The sequence below is a fragment of the Molossus molossus genome, unplaced genomic scaffold (genome assembly GCF_014108415.1).
Source record: "Molossus molossus isolate mMolMol1 unplaced genomic scaffold, mMolMol1.p scaffold_m16_p_22, whole genome shotgun sequence".
NCBI classification, from domain to species: Eukaryota; Metazoa; Chordata; class Mammalia; order Chiroptera; family Molossidae; genus Molossus; species Molossus molossus.
In genome coordinates this window covers 20,156,830-20,177,368 of record NW_023425358.1, presented here as the reverse complement: position 1 = coordinate 20,177,368, position 20,539 = coordinate 20,156,830, and the positions used below count along the sequence as shown (strand labels likewise).

Genomic DNA, 20,539 nt, shown 5'->3' with positions numbered 1-20,539 from the left:
GGACACTGACTTGTCTCTGCCTCTCTTTGTGGGGCTGAATGGAGGGCAGCTCAGCAAGGTATGCCGGGGTGCCCCCTCTGGTAACTAGGCAGGTAAGGGTTCAGTGGTATTTGGGGAGGGGGGACACCTATTCCCCATCCCACCCCCTGCAGCAAAGAAGGAGTCCAGTCTCTTTTAAGACGTAAGAGGTTTTAGTGGAGCTAAAGGGGGATTAGCAGGAAGGAATAAGAGGGAATTGAAAAGAACCCCCAACTACATCCCTGCCGGCCCTGGGTCTGGGCTTCGGCCCTCAGCGAGGGAGATGCTCCCGGGACACTGAGCGCTTCATTCTGTCCCCAGGGCTCAGGCAGGGGGGTGCATCACTCTCTGACCTACAGGTCAGCGTGGTCAGGAGCGCTTTCGGCAGGCCTAGCAGGTGCCTTCAGGTACTCCGGAGGGACGGGTTCGTCTGGTGTAGCCTTGCGATAGAAGCCGAGCTCCTGCACCAGCGCGTTGATCTCCTCGCGGGTCATTTCACTGAGTGGGATTCGCTAAAGTGAAGGGACTGGGTCAGTGCACTGCCCTGATTTTCGCCCCACCTTCCCTGTCCACCTACCTCCCAAGTGCTCACCTCCAGCTCCTCATAGCGGTGGCCTAGCAGCACGAGCTCTGGGTCGGCTCCAGGGAGGTGTTTCATTACCAGGTTGTGGCTGGACAGTTAAGGTGGGTAGTAGTGGGCCAAAGCAGAGGCTCCTGCAGCCTTGCCAAAGTGAACAGCACAGCCTTGTTTGCCGAGGTAGGGCAGGTATCACCATTTACACAGAAGGAAATTAGGGTCCAAAGTAGTAAAGGGCCCTCTCTCCATCCCTGTGTCTGTGACAGTCTTCATTAGTCAATTTCATTTGCCTACCCAACTCGTTGACCACCTCAGAATTCTCTGCCACTACCAATCAATTCTACTTGTCAGATGAAAACCATTTATCATCCTGTCCGTGAAATTAAGTGGAAGGAGATTCTCCCAGATTCTGTCCCCATTCTCCCTCCCCCAGAACAGAAGAAGGATACTAGAATGGGATGTCCTGGGTGACAAAGGCCTTCACCTAGGGAGGAACCAGAGCATCAGACCCCAACCCACTCTAGGTACCAACTGGAAACTGAAGACCAGTGAAGTCACAAAGCAAGTCAGGTGCAAGTTCCTGACCCCAGCCCCGAGTTCCTCCCCAGCCCAATCATTGGGACCATATTGCCCATCCCTCAAGAGGCTCAGGGGAGACAGTTTCCTTCAAACTCACCTCCTTTAGTCGATTCAGCTGTCATCCCCCACAGGTCTGGAAGGGGACAAAATTAGATAGGTCAGGAGTTAACCTCACACCTGTCCTAACCATGACCTCAAAGCCATTTCACTGTTACCTCCCAGTTGGGTCAGGCTGTGGATTACCCCTAAAGCAACAGTTCCCAAGGTGTGGAGATGGAGGCCTCTTGTAAACAGAAGAGGGAACTCTGTATAGGTGGGGAAACTGAGGCCAAGGAATACCAAGGGAAAAGAAGACAAGTCCAGAGACCCTAAAGGCACTTATAGACCTTGGGACTCTTGTCTGCACATCCCGTTGACTGTTGAGTCACTCCCAGTGTCCAAGAGAAAGAAATGATCACCCTATTCCTCTCAGGCAGTAGAGACCTGGGCCTTATCTTTGGTCCCTAGAGCCTCAGGGTGGGGCAGACTAGAAGGAAACAACTCAGAAATGCCCTGGGCACCCCCATTAGAGACACCTGCCATCTGGTCTCTACCCCACCCCAAACAGAGCTGGCCCTCCCTGCCACCTGTGGCCTAGGCCAACAGACCATCTGGTTGCTTCTCTAGCAAGGGAGGATGGGAAGACCCCTCCTGCACTCCCTGGGGGGATAGGGGCACCTCCCAGCAGGATTCCAGACCCCAGGACCACCCATTCTAGTCTTCCTTCCTTCTCTAGCCCCTCATTTTGTCAGATAGCCAACTAAGGCCCAGAGAGGGGTTGTGATGCTCCAAGTCACACAGCAAGACAGGAACTCTGGTGGAGAATTTCCTCCTGGAGAAGTGTGGGGGTGGAGAGCTGTTGCAGAGTAAGTATTAGTAATGCAGTTCCTAGCCCCCTTCTCTGGCTCCTGCTTGGTGGGGGGAAGCACCCAGAAAGTCTTCCCTCTCCCGGGAAAAGAAAAAGAGACTATCAGGAACTAGGGTGGGGCAGGAATTCCAGGAAAAAGTGGAGCGATGGGGGAGAGGGGGTTTGGGCTCCAGAGGGCAGGTTTGGGAGAGTCATAGGCCAGGAGAAGAGGTAAGGGACAGGGTCAATGTGTCTGGGGGCCCGCTGTCTGATCAGATGGGGAGTTGGGGAGAAGCTCGGATTTCTAGGCCGCAAGATAGAATGTCTCAGGCTTCCATGGTGCGTGATAGGGAGTCCAGAGGCTGGGGTGTAGGAGGGATGGTCCCGAAGCCGATGGGGACTTGGGAGTCGGAAGGGTCCTGGGACCAGAGCGGACAGTGGTTCCCAGGCTAAGGGGCCGCAGGGCTCGGGAGCGGTGGCTCCCGGGCTGGGGGCCGACTCACTCACCTCTACCCGGGCTCGGGCCAGGCCGTGCAGACGGTTCCAGTCGGGCCGGAAGGTGGCGGCGGCCGCGAGTGCCGCGAGTAGCAGCAGCAGGGGCGGCGGAGGCAATAGGAGGCTCATCAGAACCAGTACGAAGAAAATCCGCAAACTAGAGGTGAAAACACCCGGCCGCCGCGCCACGTCTGGGCCTGCAGACTGGCTCCGCCCCCGCTCGAGGCCCCGCCCCACCTGGGGCCCACGCCCCCTGTTCCGGGTCTCCGCCCCAGGGCCCGCTTGGAGTCTTGCAGCTTGCTCCCGGCGGGGTTCTGGCTTCTCTCTGGCCCTCGGGCCTTTACTTTCCCAGTCCCGAGAGTGTCCACACTCCCTCTGCCGACCATGGACGCTCTGGCAGGATGCGGCCAGACAGCGCCTCCTCACACCTGCAGGGGGCGCTGGCGGGATGCAGACCTACAGGGGAGTTTCTGAAAGCTGCACAACTTCAAGATAGGGAAACCGGGGTCTGGGGAATCCTTGTTTACGTTTCTTATCTCTCTGGATGAAATTTCAATTAGGATTTCAGTTCCCTAAAGTACATGTTGTGGCGATAGCAACATTACGTACTCTATAGGAGCTTGGAGAATAAAAAGGTTAATACCCATAAAGCCTTTTAGAACAGTACCCAGCAGTGTTAATTTTCACTATTTCATTCCATACCTCATAAAAGCCCTATGAACTCCGTTTTGCAGGTTAGGAAACAGGCTCAGGAAGGTAAAAATGATTAAGTTTTGGATCTGGGATTTGCCTATGGGCTCATCTCACCAAACCTCCCCTTCAAGGCTAAGGCAAACACAGCAAATTGATCACATTCCTCTTTCTCACTGAATCTACACTGGGACTCAGAATGTTGCTCAACATCAAACCAAGGCTGCATTATGATTTTCATGTACCCTAGGCATTTTTTGCTTTCCTGGGCCCCTTTCTTCATTAAGAAAACATACTAAAAATTGGATTTTATAACTGCTTTGATAAAAAATAATATAATCCAGAATGGATTCATTATTATGTATATTTTTTATTCTCATTTTAAAAGAAATTAAAACTATAACATATTCGCCCTGTTTGGGTGGCTCAGTTAGTTGGGTGTCTTCTTATACACCAAAAGGTTGTGGGTTTGATTCCCCATCAGGGCACATGCCTCGGTTGCTGGTTTGATTTCCAGTTGGGGTGCATACAGAAGTAACCAACTGATATTTCTCTCTCTCTCTCACCTCCCCTTCCTCTCTCTCTAAAAAAAAATATTGTGGACCCCTAAAAGTATCACAGACCCTAGACACTGAACCTAATGGATGTCAGGTCTGCACTAAGGCCTTCGCTCATTCCCTGCTACCTCCCATTTACTGACTTCATTATAAAGGTATAATAATGATAGAGCTGTTATTTTATGTCCATTCTCTATAAATACATAAAGATACTGTAAATATAATTGGTTCTGTCCAGATTTTTGATATGATAGGCTAGGTCTAACACTCCTTTGACTGCTGTGGAAGTGTGAATTCATCCAAGCTTCTGAAGGGCAATTTGACTCAAAAAATCAAAACCCTAAAAACATTTCTTTGACTCAGTCATTTCTTCTCAGGATTTGGCCCAAAATAATCTTAAGAGAGAGGAGTAATGGTTAGATCAAGCTTGTTTATCAAAATACTATTTATCATCCTGGCCTGTGTGGATCAGTTGGTTGGGTGTTGTTCTGTGCAGGGAAAGGTTGCTGGTTTGATTCTGTGTCAGGGCATATGCCTGTGTGGGCTCGATCCCCAGTAGGAGGCGTGCAGGAGGCAGCCGTGGATGTTTCTATCACATCTGTGTTTCTCTCTCTTCCTTCCCTCTCTCTAAAAATCAATGAAAAAAATCTTTAAAAATTTTAAAAACGATAAATAGTGGTGAAAAACTGGAGATACAACCTAAGTATGTCACAGCAGGGAATGAATTAAATTAATGATGATACCTTTATAATGTAGAAAACCATGCAATTGTTTCAAATGATGTAGCATAGGGTTGAATGACATAAAGAATGTTCATTGTGCCTGGCACATGTGGCTCAGTGGATTGAGCACCGCCCATGGACTGATAGGTCCCAGTTCAATTCCCAGTCAGGGCACATGCCCGGGTTGTGGGCTCAGTCCCCAGTAGGGGACGTGCAGGAGGCAGATGATTGATGTTTCTCTCTCACATGGATGTTCCTATCTCCTTCTCCCTTCCTTTCTCTCTAAAAAACAAACAAACAAAAAAAAATCAATAAAAACATTTAAAAAATAGTTTATTCCCTTTTTAAAAAGAATGTTCATTGTTATGATATAAATTACAAAAAAAAATCATCACACTATGAAACAGCAGTATCAGTTGGAGTTATGATGCTCTGGGCTTCAAGTCACAGAAACCCCAACTGACTTAATAAAGGGCATGTGTTGGCTCAACTAACAAAAAAGTTGAATGGCATTCTGCTTTCCATAGTTTCAGCTGATCATTAGGCCAGCTACCTGCATGGTGTCAAGATGGCTGCCAGCACTAACCAGGACTGCAGACTTCTTTGTTCACATCTAATCGAGGGATAACTTTTTTTTTTTTTGTAATCTCCTCAGGAGAGTAAATAAGCTTTCTTTCCCAAAAGTCCCCAGCAAAAGCCTCCTTATATCTTACTAGTCCATTCATGATCCAGTCATGTGGCTGAAAAAATTGGAATTACTTGTTGGCTTAACCATTGAGACCCATTCCTGAGGCCTGTCAAGGATATGGGCTGCAATGAATGTTATGGCAACAACAGAGTAGACAACCAATTTTATGAAATATATATGTGTAAATATACAGGATGGGGCAAAATTAGGTTTACAGTTGTTCATATGGAAAATAATCCAATAATTAATAAATAATAATATAAGAATAAATTCCATTTTGCATATTCACAACTGTAAGCCTACTTTTGCCTCACCCTATATATGCCTAGACCAACAACCAAATCTAGAAGGAAACAACCCAAAAAGCCAAAATAATCATTTCTTGGTAGATGAAATTATAGGTGAATTTTTTTTCTCCTTTACACTTTTCCTGTATTTTCTATAATAGACATCTATTACCTACACACAAATAGTAAACTTTGTTTTAGAAACCAATGGGACATATGTCACAGGCTCCCTCTACCCCACCCCAAACTCCAGCAAGGGCTTCAGAGTGGCTAAAGCCAGAGGCCCCATGGAGCATGCGGTTTTTCTGCTGACAGAACCAAGCCTCAATGCCCTATGAGCCCATGTAGTTCACTGGATAGATGCCACCAAACCACTCTCATTACATTAACCTGGACTCTGTGGCCTGAAGGGGCCACAAGCTGGGCTGCTGAGGGTTGACTAGCCAGCCGATGGAACCAGTGATAGAGACACTGGCCACAATAATATCAGGAACATTCTGGCATTAGCAGCCATGGGAGGCCCAGGATCTCCCAGAACAATCTCTGCTTTTAATCCATTTGCTTATGTGGCAGTTTGTAATCTAGGCCAGTAGCTTTCCTCAGGTAGGGCTGGGTTTAGGGTTTAGTCTTGATGGGGTCAGGCTCAGACAGAATCAGGGTCAGCCCTTAGCATAGGGTCAGGGTTAGAACTGAGCCTGGGGCTGGAGTTTAGTGAATGATTAGGCTTGGGCCTCTGTGACCAGGATCAAGGCTCAGTCTGTGACTTCACTCAGGGCTCAGCCTTTGACTAGGTTCAGTGCACAGTCTGAGGTTAGGGGTCAGTGTGTGACCAGTCTTGTGTGACCCAGGGTCAGAGCTCAGTTTGAGGTCAGGATTCAGTCAATTGATTAGGCTCAGGGCTCAGTCTGTAAACAAGATCAAGACTCAGTCTTCCACCAGGTTCAGGGTTTAGTTAATGACTGGACTTGGAGCTCAGTCTAAACTTGGGGATAGGGCTCAGTCTAAAATCAAGAGTTGGTCTAGACTAGGTTTAGAGTTGACTCGGTCTTCAACTAGAATTAGGGCTCAATCTGGGTCCAGAATCAAGGTCTCAAGTTGGGATCAGACTTAGTGAGGTTTGGATCAGGCGCTGTACGTGACCAAAGTCAGGATCAGGCATGAGATCAGGGCTCAGTTAACACTAAGATCGGGGCTCAAGTTGGGTCTGGGATCAAGGTCAGGATTAAGTCTGGCTTTATGCTTTGTTCTGAGTGCTATTAAAAACGTTTCTGAAGACATGGGAGCCCAAGGCAGATTGGCCCGCAAGAAATAAGAGCCTCCAGGTAATCTATGTCCCTGCAATAAGCCTCTCCTTGCCTGCTAAAGCTGGGTGTCCTAGAGCCTTCTAACCTACATGGCTCTGCTGCCTGAGATCCCCTCGCACCAGAATAAAAATAGCCACTCACTTCAGAGCAGCTGACAGCGGGTGCCAGGCTGCCTAAAAGGAGAGGGAGTGGAGGAGGGGGAAGAGGGATGTGTGACCTTGGAAAAGTCATCCTCCTCCTTGAGCCCATTTCCTGATAGGCAAAATGGGAGGTAAAGATGACACCTACCCCAGAGGGTGAGAACAAAGGGACAATGACATAACATGTGGCACTTGGTATCAATAAGAAACCCTGAAGTCTTGGGAGGAATAATGCTCCTCCATGCCCTGTATACTTTCTCCTCTGGGAAGCTCTTCCTAAAGCTTACCTTTTGCAGCTTCCCCAATACATGTAGAACCCTCTACATCTCAAGCCATATCTCAGTGGCCACAGTGTGGCCTACCTCACAGTGGGCCTGGGTTAGGGTGACCAGGGAGTAAAAGGAAGGACAGACCCTTCTGTACCATTACCACTTACAGGAGCCCCTGGGAGGCGGAAAGAGGAAGAGGAGGAGGAAAGAGGAAGGTGTATACACCTGCTCATGGTATATTTACTCTGAGCCAAAGGGCCATGACGGCATATTTCCAAACTGTGCTTCCCTTCACAGACGGAACCTTCCATACTCCATACCTTTGCACCTGCGGCTCTCTCTGCTTCCCAGGGCATTTTTCCTCTTTTCAATTTAGCAACATGGACCCACGATCAAAGAAGGGGTTCAATGGTCACCTTTGTGAGGGAGGATTATCCACTATCTCCCTGGGAACCCCATGATCTGTCCCTTACTGGCTGTGTAATCCCTAGGCCTCAGTTTCTTCCTCTGTCAATTGGGGATCTTACTGCCAACCTTCCAGGGTTACTATGGAGAGTCACCAAGATAATCACCAACCACCAGCTCTGTCCTTTCATATTCCCAACCCAAACAGGCTGAAGGTTAGCACTAAAAATTTCCAGAAAGGGGCTGGACAAGCTGTACCCTGTGCCTCGGTACACACCCCACCCCCTGGAGTGAGGGAAGGGAGAGAGCCAGCTATCTGCAGCAAGGGGGCGGTTCTCCCTGGCAGCTGCCCCCAGCCTGCCGCCCTGAGCCCCAGAGCCTGTTATCAACCTCCTTAGTCATCACATCAGGAGCTCAAATATAGCTCTTACCCCGCTCCCTTCTCAGCTGAGGTCCACCCCCCACCTTCTTTCCCTGGTAAGGCCATGTCTGGGTCTCAGAGTCTCTTCCCCTCCCCTCCAGGGATACAACTACACTGGGCCTCGGTTTCAGCATCCACCAAATGGAAAGGTTGGAGATGAGAATGATGATATTATTGATGATGAGAACTCCAGAGCACCTACCCTTACTGAGAACTTACTTGTGTCAGATTCTGTGCTAAGCTCCATATGTACTATCTTGTTGAATTTTCACAGCAACCTTAAGAAGTATCAACTGTTCTTACCTCCCTTACACAAACTTTCCCAAGTAGGTCAGTAGCAAGGTCAGAAAGAAAGTTTCCTGCAGGGTCTGAGCTCAGGGAAGGGAAATCCTTGGCTGCCCAGCTGGGGCTCAGGAGTCCTCTGCACACTCATTTGCTTGGCTTCCAAAGGGTATTGATGCCCTTGTCCCAGCCCTCATGGATGAGCCCGAGGACTGGCCCCAGGGGATCTGGATTGTATTAGAAGCTGGTACTTTTGGGGGTCTCAATTTTATCATTCATTAAATAGGAGTCAGAGGGCTGCATAGAGGAAGTTCAATTTACCTTCCCTCTCTGGTGGCCTGCATACCACTACCATGTCTACTCTCACCTCCTTCCTCACCACCACCACCACCTTCACCTCCAACTCCACCATGACTTCTTCCATCAATATAGCATCCCACTGCCTCTTCTGCCCCATTTCTCCTCCACTTTTACTATCACCCTCATCACCATTACACCACCCCCTCATTCTACTTCCTCCACCACCAACATCTGTACCTGTGTTATCACCTCCTCTGCTGTCATCACCATGAACTCCACTACCTCCTCCATCACTGTCAGCCCTAAACTTCCATCATCATAGTTACATACATCATCATCTCCATCACTACAATCACCTACCCCATCATCACTATCATCACCTCCACCATTACTGTCTAAAAACTTTCTACCCCAGGGCCTTGATATGATCTTGATCTCCCCCTCTGCAAATTCCAGCCTCACAGAGTTGCTGGCCCAGAAACACAGACTAGACCCAGAGACAGTGAAGCAGATGTGAATAGCCTATCCAGGGACAGAAAGTCATTTGTCTACATGACTTTCATGTAGGGAACCACACAGGCCTATGAGAATGCAGAGGTGACTGTTGACTAACAGGGAGCTCTGAGCACAAAACTGAACATTTTCCTCCTAAATTTAGTAAGATCACTCTAAGCAATCCAGCAACTCTGGAGAAATTGAGATTTCAGGGACTGCTTAGCAGATAAGAATGAAAATGGAGGGGAGGAAGAAGCAGAGGACCCATAGACGTCCCTGAACCTTGTCACTTATTTACTCTTCTCGTTCATTCATTCAACAAACATTTCCCTAGTCCTGTTAGAGACCAAGTCTTGTGCTAGGTTCTGGCCAAAGAAGCTCCCAGGACCCTCCTGCCAGTCCATTCCCCCACTGCTGGCCCTTCTCCATCCCAGTCCCCTTCCTCCAGATACTCCAATTAGCTTGTACTGCTCTTGGGTCACTGAGGATGCTCCATTTCTTCACCGAAACTCAGGAGACCTCCCCAGCTTACTAGGTGACCTTGGACATGTCCCCCTCTCAAACCACACCCACTGAGTACAGGAGAAAGAGAAGCTGAGAGGAACCTGGCTGAGATGGACCTGGCTATGGAGATGTCCTAGGGTAGGCAGTAAAGTGTCTACAGAAGATGAGAGGCCAGTGCTGAAGCTGAGATGGGAAAGGACTCCAGTAACTGGAGCCTGAGTGTCTGGCTTTGGGATAAAAAGGATAGAGCCAGGCAGGGGGCGGGCACCAAGGCCTGAAAATGGGGCAAGGGTGGGGGCCAAGGCAAGTCCTGAGCTGGAAGGGCACCAGGAAGGTCACAGGATCAGGGTAGGGACTCAGGTGTCCCTGAGGCCCTTAAGGGGGTGCTGACCTCTGAGTTACTTATCTCTACCCTCAGGTGTGTCAATGCCCCTCCCTTGGGCAAGGGCCAACCAGACCTACTGGTGGTAGTGGGGCAGGTACAGACAGACTACTCCATGCTGCCAAGTGGGACCCAGATCAAGCTAATGGGCACACTTTCCCACACCCCCATGACTGTTCCAACTTCAGCAGTTAGCTTGAAGGGTTCCCAGTGGGTAGGACACCTTGCCCTGGCCACCACTAGGTTAGGAAGTGGGTGCCTGTGCCTTTAAATTCTCAGCAGGTTGAAACGGCTGATGACATCACTGGTTCCCGGGAGCGGAGGAGCTGGAGCTAGAGCCAGAGCCTGAGGGAGTCCTGGCTGCCAGGGGCTGCAGACATGGAGGACCACAGCAGCAGTGGCAGCGGGAGGCCAGGAACCCTGGCTGGCCTGGGGCCCCTGGCCATGCCCCACGGGGTTTTCCAAACTGGAGCACCCTCCAAGGTAAGACCCCTAAAGCCTAGCCTCCCCATTCCTTATCCTTGGTTCCACACCCCCACACACACTGCAGGCACCCTGGTGCCCCGGCTGAGATGCTGGCACTCTCCTCTGTCCACTGAGCAGGGATGGGTGAACAGGGCACCCTGCAGCTTGAGGGGACAGTGATGGAACACCCAGAGAGAAATGGAGTTAGCTATCTCCAGGAGCCTCCCAGGAGAACACTGTACTGGGTGTTAGGGGACCCAGCTGTGCTCCAGCTTTGCTGTGTGACCTTGGACAGGTTGCTTGTCCTCTCTGAGCCAATGCAAAATGAGGAGGCTGGTCCCTGAAGACTAAAACTGTGACATCTGGGATGTCTAAGTTGTTAGTGCTGGAGGCGGTGTGGTGGTTGTTGTTGTTGGAGGGGGGTGCATAGTGGGATACCTGGAGCCAAGGAGGATGTCCAAATGCAGTCTTAAAGAGCTGAGTTTGGGGAGGGAGGTGGAGGCAGAGTTTCAAGTTCTCTGAACCGAGAAGGGCACAGGATACAGACAGACTGCATCTCTGGAGGCAGGGATAGGGCCACCCTGGGGCAAATGCAAATATTCTGCCCTCCCTGGCAAAGGACATTATCCTGTTTACTGGAGACAGGGGCATCAGAAACAAGAGACAGATAGGGAAGGAAAAGGAGGTCCCTACAAGGGCTGGCTGACCCCCACTCCACCTGCTGGACTAAAGGAGGCTGCTTCCCTGTCCTCACAGGTTGTTTGAGAGAAAGTGAAAAGGGAAAGAGGGTATAACCTGGGCACAGAGTGGTGTGATGCCAGAATCCACCGAGTTTTGTACTTGCTCTGAATATTAGAATCACACTTGGTGAAGATGGACTATTCAACAAGGCTCAAATGGAATCCTAGCAAATGTTGGGCTCATAAATGCAGAAAATATGAGACTAAGTTTTCCCAGGAACCAGGTGTGGCCAGAGACCCTTCACCAGGTTCCTTTGTTTTACAGACAGGAAAACTGAGGCCCTGGGAAGACAGGTGCTTGCCTAAGATCACACAGAGCTGGGCTTGGAATAGATATGGCCATTCTCAGCCCCAGGCTCTTGCTACTGCAATGGAGCTCTGGGAATGGGTGAAGAGGACAGAGAGGGCTGTGGCCAAGGTTTGAAATGTTTGGTGGGGGAAACTTGAAGATTCCTGGGAACTGTGGAGGAAGGAAAGGGTATTGAGCAGACTGGACCTCACATGTCCAGAGCGAGCAGATCTGGGGTGTCAGGTCAATAACCCTTGGCCAGGGAAGCAGCACGGATTGCAGGGAGTTTGCCCAGAAAAACTGGCTCCAGCCATCCAACACTTCAGAGTGGCCAGGGAGTGGGTGCCAGTGGGGAATGTTCAAACTCACACTCTGCCTCATTTGAATTAGCGGTCTTAGTTTCCACATCCCTGAAAGAGGTGTCAGGCTTGAGGGAGGGGATAAGGTTCTGTGTCCTGTTTCCCCCGCAAAGAGGAGCTGATTTGCCACAGGATGGATTGAGGTAAGAAATTAGGAAGAACTTTCTTGGAAAGATGTACATTTCTTAGCTAGATGGAGTCTTCTGGGGTCTATATGGAAGTCGTGGCCCAAGCCACTGGTTAGGGTTACCCTGTGTCTTTAACTTGTCCTCTACAAGGTGGACTCAAGTTTTCAGCTCCCAGCCAAGGAGAATGCAGCCCCGGTACCCTTGGAACCAAGGCTGGCTCTGGCACCTACTGGGCCACATGCTGCTATGCTACCTTCCTCAGAGGGGCCAAGACAGGCTCTGGCATCTCCTCGACCCCTCCTGGCGTCACTGTCTACCCCTGGAGGGCAGAAAACAGCTCCTGCCTGTCACAGCCCCAGCCTGGCTCCAATGTCTATGGGCCAGTTGGTGATGTCTGCCTCTGCTGGGCCGAAGCCTCTTCCAGCAACATCAGGCTCAGCCCTGGCTCCAACATCCCTGGGGCAGCTGGTGATGTCTGCCTCAGCCATGCCGAGGCTGCCACCAGCCACCCTGGGGCCCAGGCTTGCTCCAATCACTAGGGACCAGAAGCAGGTATCACCTGCATTTGTGAAACCCAAGCCAGCACTGGCCACTTCAGGCCTGAGCCTGGCCCTGGCATCTGAGGAGCAGCACCCACAGCCCTCCTCCAACTCTTCTCCAATGCCCAGTCCAATTCTATCGCCCTCTCAGGAACAGACCCTGGCTCCAGCATCCATGACATCAGCCCCGGCCTCTGTGGGACGGACACCAGCTAAACAGAGGGATGCCCCAGCCCCTAGACCTCTCCCCCTTTCTGAAGGGCATCTCCAGCCTCCAGCTCAGGCTTCCAGTCCTGGGGAGATTGTATCTTTGATCCAATCTCCCCCAGACCCCTGGATCTCCCCCTCCTTTAGAGCCAGACCCGAGGCCCCCCACAGCAGCCCTGAGGATCCTGTCCTGCACCGGCCACCTCAGACACTTCCCCTGGATGTAGGCCAGGGCCCTCCGGAGCCTGGCACCCGCTCCCCAGGACTTCTGTCTCCCACCTTCCGACCAGGAAACCCCTCAACCCAGACTGTTCCCCCACCTCTGCCCAAGCCACCCCGATCTCCCAGCCGCTCCCCTAGCCGCTCTCCCAACCGCTCCCCCTGTGTCCCCCCAGCCCCTGAGATAGCCCTCTCCAGGTCTGGCACCCAGGGTGCAGGGCCTGGTGGGCATCTGAGCCCCAGCCTTCAGCCCCGAGAAATTTCAGCCCCAGTCACCACCTCCTCTTCTACATCCACCTCATCACCATCCTCCTCTTGGTCAGCTCAGCCTACCTGCAAGAGCGACCCTGGCTTCTGGTGAGGGGGCCCTCTCCCAGGAAAGATTGTGGGGGCTTGAGCTCTGAGATTAGCCATCTTTCTAGGGTGGTTTGCCCTAATCTACCCTAGTTTTCCTCCCTGAGGAGGGGTCCTTGGGGGTGCTGGGCCCACTCTGAGATCCTCAGAAGACAGCATCCCCTCCTAAAGGACTTGCCCACCCTTACCTCAATTGATCTCCCCTGGGGGAGTCTGGAAGGAGGGATACTGGGCCCACTGTGGGTCCTTCTGAGGGATTACACCCAAACCTACCTCAGTTTATTTCTCCAGAAAGAGAAAGAGCCCTGTGGGAGGGAGATTGAGGGTGAGAGAGTGGTGCCCAGAGTAACCCTTCTTATACTGGCACCCCCAGGATCACCGTGGTCACGTGGAATGTGGGCACTGCCATGCCCCCTGATGACGTCACATCCCTCCTTCACCTGGGCGGTGGCTGCGATGACAGTGACCAGACAGACATGATTGCCATAGGGTGAGGGGGCAGGGTGGCTGGACCCTCTCCCCAGCCTTTCATGCCTCCCAGACCCTTATTCATGGGAGGGGCTTCTAGGGTGTCCCTCAACCCAACGGCCACCTCACACCACACCCCAGGTTGCAGGAAGTGAACTCCATGATCAACAAGAGGCTCAAGGACGCGCTCTTCACAGATCAGTGGAGCGAGCTTTTCATGGAAGCACTCGCGCCTTTCAACTTCGTGCTGGTAACGGCTCCCTCACCCTCTGGATGGGCAGAGACCCCTGGATTCCTGTCTCTACATCTGCCTTGACTCACTGTGGGGTCCACTGTTGCCGGGTCTATGAAAAGGGAGGATGGAGGAGCAGACCGTAAGGACGGGAAAGGGCTGGGGGAAGCTGGGGTTGTGCCCTGTCCCTCAGTCAAGTCGCCCCCCCACTGCAGGTGAGTACTGTGCGGATGCAGGGCGTCATTCTGCTGCTGTTCGCCAAGTACTACCACCTGCCCTTCCTGAGGGACGTGCAGACGGATTGTACGCGCACTGGCCTGGGTGGCTATTGGGTGAGCGCGGGAGTGGCCGGGAGTGGACAGAGCCCTAGAGGGTTCGTGGGTTAGTCCCCAGGCCCGCTGCATGGGCAAAGTCTCCCCACACTCCACCCCTTACTCTAAGGCCCCCCTCTCCCCAAACCTGTCTACCTCCACACTCTATTTTCTAGACTCCGCCCCCTTTCTCTCTTTGCCCGGGGCTGGGAAAGGGGGTGTCCCAGAGCCCTGCCCCTTTTCCTAGTACCCACTCCTCTCCAAGCCTCCTCCACAGGGCTGGCTGTCCCCTTCCCTCTGTACGCCCAGCCCAGTGCCCCACCTCCTTGCCTGGACCCCGCCCATGACCCGCCCAATGTTGCCTCTCAAGGGCAACAAGGGTGGAGTGAGCGTGCGACTGGCCGCCTTCGGGCACATGCTCTGCTTCCTGAACTGCCACCTGCCAGCACACATGGACAAGGCAGAGCAGCGCAAAGACAACTTCCAGACCATCCTCAGCCTCCAGCAGTTCCAGGGGCCGGGGGCACAAGGCATCCTGGATCACGAGTACGGGCCAGGGCGGAGCCAAATGGAGCTTGGGCAGGGCTAGTGAAGGAGAGTGTCACTAACTTGCAAGAAAGAACTTGGTACTATCCTGGGTGGGCCTTGTGAGGAAAGGCGGGGCCTATGAAGGTGGGTCACCGCCCAAACTACATCTATAAACTTGAATGCTGGGTAAGTTTGATGGGGGCAAAGACTGCAGGGTGGAGCTTTGCCAAGGGGTTGAGCCATTCTGAGAGTCTGAACCTAACTTTCCTCTAGATCCACACCCCACTGCTATTCCTTGGTAGGCTGGAGGCTCTGTGGCCACCCAGCCACAGTGTTGTTGGGTTGGATGGGGGTGGAGAAGGATCTGGGTTAGGTTCTTCCACCCCATGGACCATGCTGACCTCCACCCCCGAACAGCCTCGTATTCTGGTTTGGGGACCTAAACTTCCGCATCGAGAGCTATGACCTGCACTTTGTCAAGTTTGCCATTGACAACAACCAGCTCCACCAGCTCTGGGAGAAGGACCAGGTGTGGAATCCCAGCCTACACCCCAAATTCCCTAGCACACAGAACATGCTTCAGGATACACCTGTACCCTAGGTTATGGTCTTTGCCCGCACCTGCCCTGCCCAAGCTGTTGTCCAATTCTTTCTTTCTGGACCCTCACAGCTCAACATGGCCAAGAACACCTGGCCCATCCTCAAGGGCTTCCAGGAGGGGCCCCTCAAATTTGCACCCACCTTCAAGTTTGATGTGGGTACTAACAAATATGATACCAGGTGAGCTCAGCACTGGATGAGGTGGGGATGTGGGCTTAGGTCTTCTAGATAAGGGAGACAGGGAAGAGGGACAGGAGGCAAGGCTAGGGGCTATACTTTGACCCACTGCCTCTGAAACTCGGGCCTGCCCACTGCAGTGCCAAGAAGCGGAAGCCAGCCTGGACAGACCGTATCCTGTGGAAGGTCAAGGCTCCAGGTGGAGGTTGCAGCCCCTCAGGACAGCAGAGCCACCGGCTCCAGGTGACCCAGCACAGCTACCGAAGCCACATGGAATACACAGTCAGTGACCACAAGCCTGTGGCTGCCCAGTTCGTCCTGCATGTGAGTCTTGGCCTCACCCTCTTCTCATGACATCCCCAAGCTCAGCTCAGCATTCTACAGCCCACCCCTTGCATCTGCCCTTAGCAGTATCCATTTGTTGTAGCAGATATGATCTCCATTTTCAAATGAAGAAACTGAGGCTCAGAGACACAACATTACTTGCCCAGGATCACATAGCTGGTAAAGGGAAAAGTTAGGAATTGAACCCAGGCTAGTCTGGCTTCAGAGTCCATGCCTTTTCCACTAATCACTAATTCCCTTCTTCCGAGAAAGTTTTAGGACAACTTATGTTAAAATTCACATATATAAGACCAGCAAACTCAAAATGTTTACTTTAATCCTATGCAGCTTTCATTCATATTAATTTATTATTTATTAACTGTCATATTATATGCCAGGCATTCTAAGAGTACGGTAGTGAGGGGGAAAGGGAGTAGAGATATAAAATATACAAAGCGAACCTCTAGTTACTATAGTTTAGCATTTTGTTTAGGATTGAGGTCCCTAGTTGCCAAAATAAAGAAAGGGAAATGCAAGAATGTCAGAACTGGACCTGAGAGACTATGTAGTCCAACTTTCTGTTTTCCTATGGGGAAACTGAGGCCCCTAGTGGGGTAGGCATGTGCCCCAAGTTGCACACAGGCTCAATGGCTGAGCGGGGTAGATTCCATCTTTCCAGCCCTGAAACCCAACACTAGGCTCTCTGATTCTCTTGATCTGATAAGAGGGAGCATAGAAGGCCAGAGAATGTTTTCCTTGGTAGCTTTGTCACATGGTCAGTCAGTGGGATATTGGCCAATATTCTCAGCTGGGAAAGAAAATCTGCCTATGTCTGGCCTCCTGTGACCTTTGGTAAAAGGATTGGGTGTGAGGTTTAACCCTCACCTTGAGAACCACTCCTTTTGGACGCCCTTCCCTGACCCTCCCTCCTCATCCAGGACTCTGTCCCTTCTAAAATATTACTTATTGAACACCTACTACCTGCCAGGCCCTGTGTGGGGCACTTTACATACGTCATCCTTTTGAATGCCTTAGTAGGCCCTGAGAGGTCCAAATTCTCCTCCCAGTTTTACTGGTGAAGAAAACTGGGGCTCAGAAAACTTGAGTCTCTTATCCAAAGCACCACAATCAGAATGAGGGTTAGCTGAAGTTTTGACCTTGCAAGGCCCTGGAGGGCATTTCTAAGAGCCCACCCTAGCCAGACCGGCTATTAGGAACCCAGGGGCAGTGAGAAAGTGTTCAGTTTTTTTCTGGAGCAGTTTGCCTCAGAAGCTGCGGGAAGGAAACCTGAAACCAGATAAGTAGGGAGCAAACAAAAGCCTGAGTCTGGCACCACCTGAGTCCTTCTCTGAGCGACAGAGGTGGAACCAATACCCTGGCCACCTGTCACCCCAGCAACCCCACCCATGTGGGTGACCCTGAGAGGAGGGTACTCATGATTATAAATGATCTTTGTGGACCGATGATAAGGTCATAGTTACCTCTTTATACAGATGGGGAAGCTGAGTCTTGAGTTGGCTAGGGGCTTACTTGAGATCACAGAGCAAGTTAGTAGCAGAGCCTAGAAGTGAACTGAGGTCTCCAGCCTTTAACCCAGGGCTCTTCTTGACCACTCATGGGTATTCAGCTTGTCCCAGAATGTCCAGTACATCATGTCTCCCTTACTAGCATATAGGCAAATCATTAACTGAGCACCTACTGTGTACTGGGAAGTTTATGGGGTGCTTTACAAACAGTATCTCATTGAATCTGCCAAACAACTCCAAGAGTTAAATAAGAAAATCCAAGTTTATAGACAAAAGCCCTAGCATTCAGAGAGGTTGAAAAACTCACCAAGGGTTACGCAGCCTATCAATGACAGAGCCAGGGCCAAACCCATGGTCTACTAACTTCAAAGCAGTGTTCTCATGCACTCCTTAAGGAGGCTATGAACAGAAAGAGCCCTGGGTTGGGAGGCAGAAGGCTGGCATTTATCCTAGACCTGTTCTGCCTCAGTTTCCCTGTCTCTGCAGTAGCTTCAAAGGCCCTTATCTCAGACTGTTTGCGCTGACTCAGGCCCAAGGGTGCATGGAATATTAGATGGTCTCTACTGATGTTGCCCCCTGCCCCTGGGCAGTTTGCCTTCAGGGACGACATGCCACTGGTGCGGCTGGAGGTGGCAGACGAGTGGGTGCGGCCAGAGCAGGCTGTGGTGAGGTACCGCATGGAAACTGTGTTCGCCCGTAGCTCCTGGGACTGGATTGGCTTGTACCGGGTGAGAAGGGCAAAATGATCAGTGACTTGGGGAAGGAAGGGCCTGGAGGAGCAACTGGGTACCCAGGTGGGATCATGGCTTCTCCAGAATTTAATGCCACACAGGGAGGCTGCTGGGATCAGGCTATAGGGGTCAAAGCCCTGATTTCTATCACCCTAGGTGGGTTTCCGCCACTGCAAGGACTATGTGGCTTATGTCTGGGCCAAACATGAAGATGTGGACAGGAACATCTACCAGGTAGTCAAGGGAAAGAGGGAAGGGGAGGAAGTCCCCATTGCCTTTGGGGGGTTCTGTGGCTCCCTCCCTGACCCCAACCTAGGCCTATACCCTGGGCCCACCAGGTGACATTCAGTGAGGAGTCGCTGCCCAAGGGCCATGGAGACTTCATCCTGGGCTATTACAGCCACATTCACAGTATCCTTATTGGAGTCACTGAGCCTTTCCAGGTGAGTAGATTAGACTGCAGGGTCAGGGGTGCCAAAAGATCCTGTTCAAATGCCACAGCCTCTACCTTCTGCTCTGTGGCCTCCTACAAGTCGCCTGAAACCTTCCTGGGTCTTCCAAGGAGGATTTTGGAGTGGTTACAAGAGGCCTCAGTGGCCAGTTGGGGATTGAGGTACTCCAGTGACCAACCTCCCCCCCAGATCTCGCTGCCTACCTCAGAATTGGCCAGTAGCAGCACAAACAGCTCAGGTGCCAGCTCAGAGGATGAGGATGACAGCACCCTGGAGCTGCTCGCACCCAAGTCCCGAAGCCCCAGCCCTGGCAAGTCGAAGCGGCACCGTAGCCGCAGCCCAGGCTTGGCCCGCTTCCCAGGCCTGGCTCTTCGGCCCTCCTCCCGTGAACGCCGAGGCACTAGCCGCAGCCCCTCACCCCAAAGCCGTTGCCTGCTCCGTGTGGCCCCCAACCGGGGCAATGATGGAGGCACCCAGGGCAGTAGTGAGGAGGGGCCTTCTGGGCTGCCTGGTCCCTGGGCCCTCCCACCATCTGTGCCTCGAAGCCTGGGTTTGCTGCCTGCCTTGCGCCTGGAGACTGTAGACCCTGGAGGTGGTGGCTCCTGGGGACCTGACCAGGAGGTCCTGACCCCCGACAGCCCATCTCCCAGCCCTCAGGGACGGCAGAAGTTGGAGGAAGGGGGCCTGGGGCCCTGAAGGCAGGGTGGGAAGGTGGGTACAGGTGGCTCTCACTCTGCCCCAATCTTCTGCAAACACACCTGCCTCCCTCCTGCTACTGCTCCAGCTTTGTCCACACCTCCCACTCTGTCCTGGCCCAGGTGGCCAACTGGGGTCCCCCAAACTCAGTCCTGCCACCTCAACTGTGACAATCAGCAAAGCCCTATCTAGGCCCCCATCTGGGATGGGGGAAGGGGCAATCCTAGAGGTCATTGATTAGGAATTAAATTCTCTAGCCTCACTCCTGACTCCTTCTTGACTTGTTAGCAATCTCAGGGTGAGTGTAATCAGAGGAAGGGACTAAAGGAGAGGACGACAGATCTGACAATTACCAGGCACCAACTGTATATATCATGCATGCCATCTCCTTTAATCTGCATCACAACCCTGAATTGTGCTGTTGAGTTCAGTGCAGTTATATATATATATAAAATCTTTTGTTAATATTTTTATTGATTTTTTTTTTTTAGAGAGAGAGAGAGAAACATCGATGTGAGACAGAAGCATTGATCAGCTGCCTCCTGCACACCCCTCACTGGGGATCGAGCCCACAACCTGGGCATGTGCCCTGACCAGGAATTGAACCCAGACCTCTCAGTCCATGGGATGACACTCAATCCACTGAGCCACACCCGTCGGGCTCAGTGCAGTTCTTAACCCCCTTTCACAGGTGAACCAACAGGCCTCCAAGAAGTTACATGAGCTTCTCAAAATCAGATACCTGACCACAGTTTGGCAGTGTGTTGGAGGGAGGGAATATTTATTAGGTTCTAAGCACTGGCCATGCTTTGGTTTACTTAATCCTCAACAACTCTATGAGGTAGGTAGATCCTGTGTATACTGCTCTTTTTAAAGGAGGAAACAAAGGCTTAGAGTTGGGGAAGGAGGTCCCTTGCTCAAAGGCACAGGGGAGATTTAAATTTAGGTTTAGGGCAGAAAGAGTGGGCCAGGACTGGGCCAGGAAGGACACAGCAGCTGTAAAGAGGACTCCCCAGGAGGAGGGTAGTTGGGAAGTCCCTCTCTCATGCTCCCCATCCTGGACTCAGACACAGGCACTTCTTTGGCATCCCTCATTCTCTACCTGCTGCCTCAGGCCGCAGCCGGCAGGTGTTCAGGTCCCCCTGGGCAAGACCTTGAGACATGTATTCATGTTGCAACATGAACTTAAGTGC

General features: G+C 51.8%; 2 protein-coding genes across 2 annotated transcripts; one reads left to right on the top strand and one right to left on the bottom strand.

Moving 5' to 3' along the window:
• Positions 1–93: 93 nt before the first annotated feature.
• SELENOM (selenoprotein M) lies at positions 94–2,749 on the bottom strand. The gene is made up of 5 exons (XM_036276992.1): positions 2,568–2,749; positions 1,272–1,307; positions 1,045–1,079; positions 611–689; positions 94–530 (listed from the first exon to the last, which is right to left on the bottom strand). Exons 1-5 carry the CDS (start codon positions 2,682–2,684, stop codon positions 372–374), a joined length of 426 nt encoding a protein of 141 aa, XP_036132885.1. The 5' UTR covers positions 2,685–2,749; the 3' UTR covers positions 94–371.
• Positions 2,750–10,339: 7,590 nt separating this feature from the next.
• INPP5J (inositol polyphosphate-5-phosphatase J) lies at positions 10,340–19,608 on the top strand. The gene is made up of 13 exons (XM_036276554.1): positions 10,340–10,484; positions 12,133–13,304; positions 13,675–13,791; positions 13,911–14,019; positions 14,217–14,333; positions 14,683–14,858; positions 15,258–15,369; positions 15,511–15,620; positions 15,758–15,941; positions 18,058–18,195; positions 18,355–18,432; positions 18,537–18,641; positions 18,840–19,608. The coding sequence occupies exons 1-13, from the start codon at positions 10,380–10,382 to the stop codon at positions 19,344–19,346; spliced, it is 3,030 nt and encodes a 1,009-aa protein (XP_036132447.1). The 5' UTR covers positions 10,340–10,379; the 3' UTR covers positions 19,347–19,608.
• Positions 19,609–20,539: the final 931 nt, after the last annotated feature.

Excerpts from the sequence above, each read along its gene's own strand:
- INPP5J (XM_036276554.1), top strand. The coding sequence starts at position 10,380 with ATGGAGGACCACAGCAGCAGTGGCAGCGGGAGGCCAGGAACCCTGGCT. Across the intron at positions 10,485-12,132 it reads AAACTGGAGCACCCTCCAAG|GTGGACTCAAGTTTTCAGCT; the intron begins GTAAGACCCCTA and ends GTCCTCTACAAG. Across the intron at positions 15,942-18,057 it reads CTGCCCAGTTCGTCCTGCAT|TTTGCCTTCAGGGACGACAT; the intron begins GTGAGTCTTGGC and ends GCCCCTGGGCAG.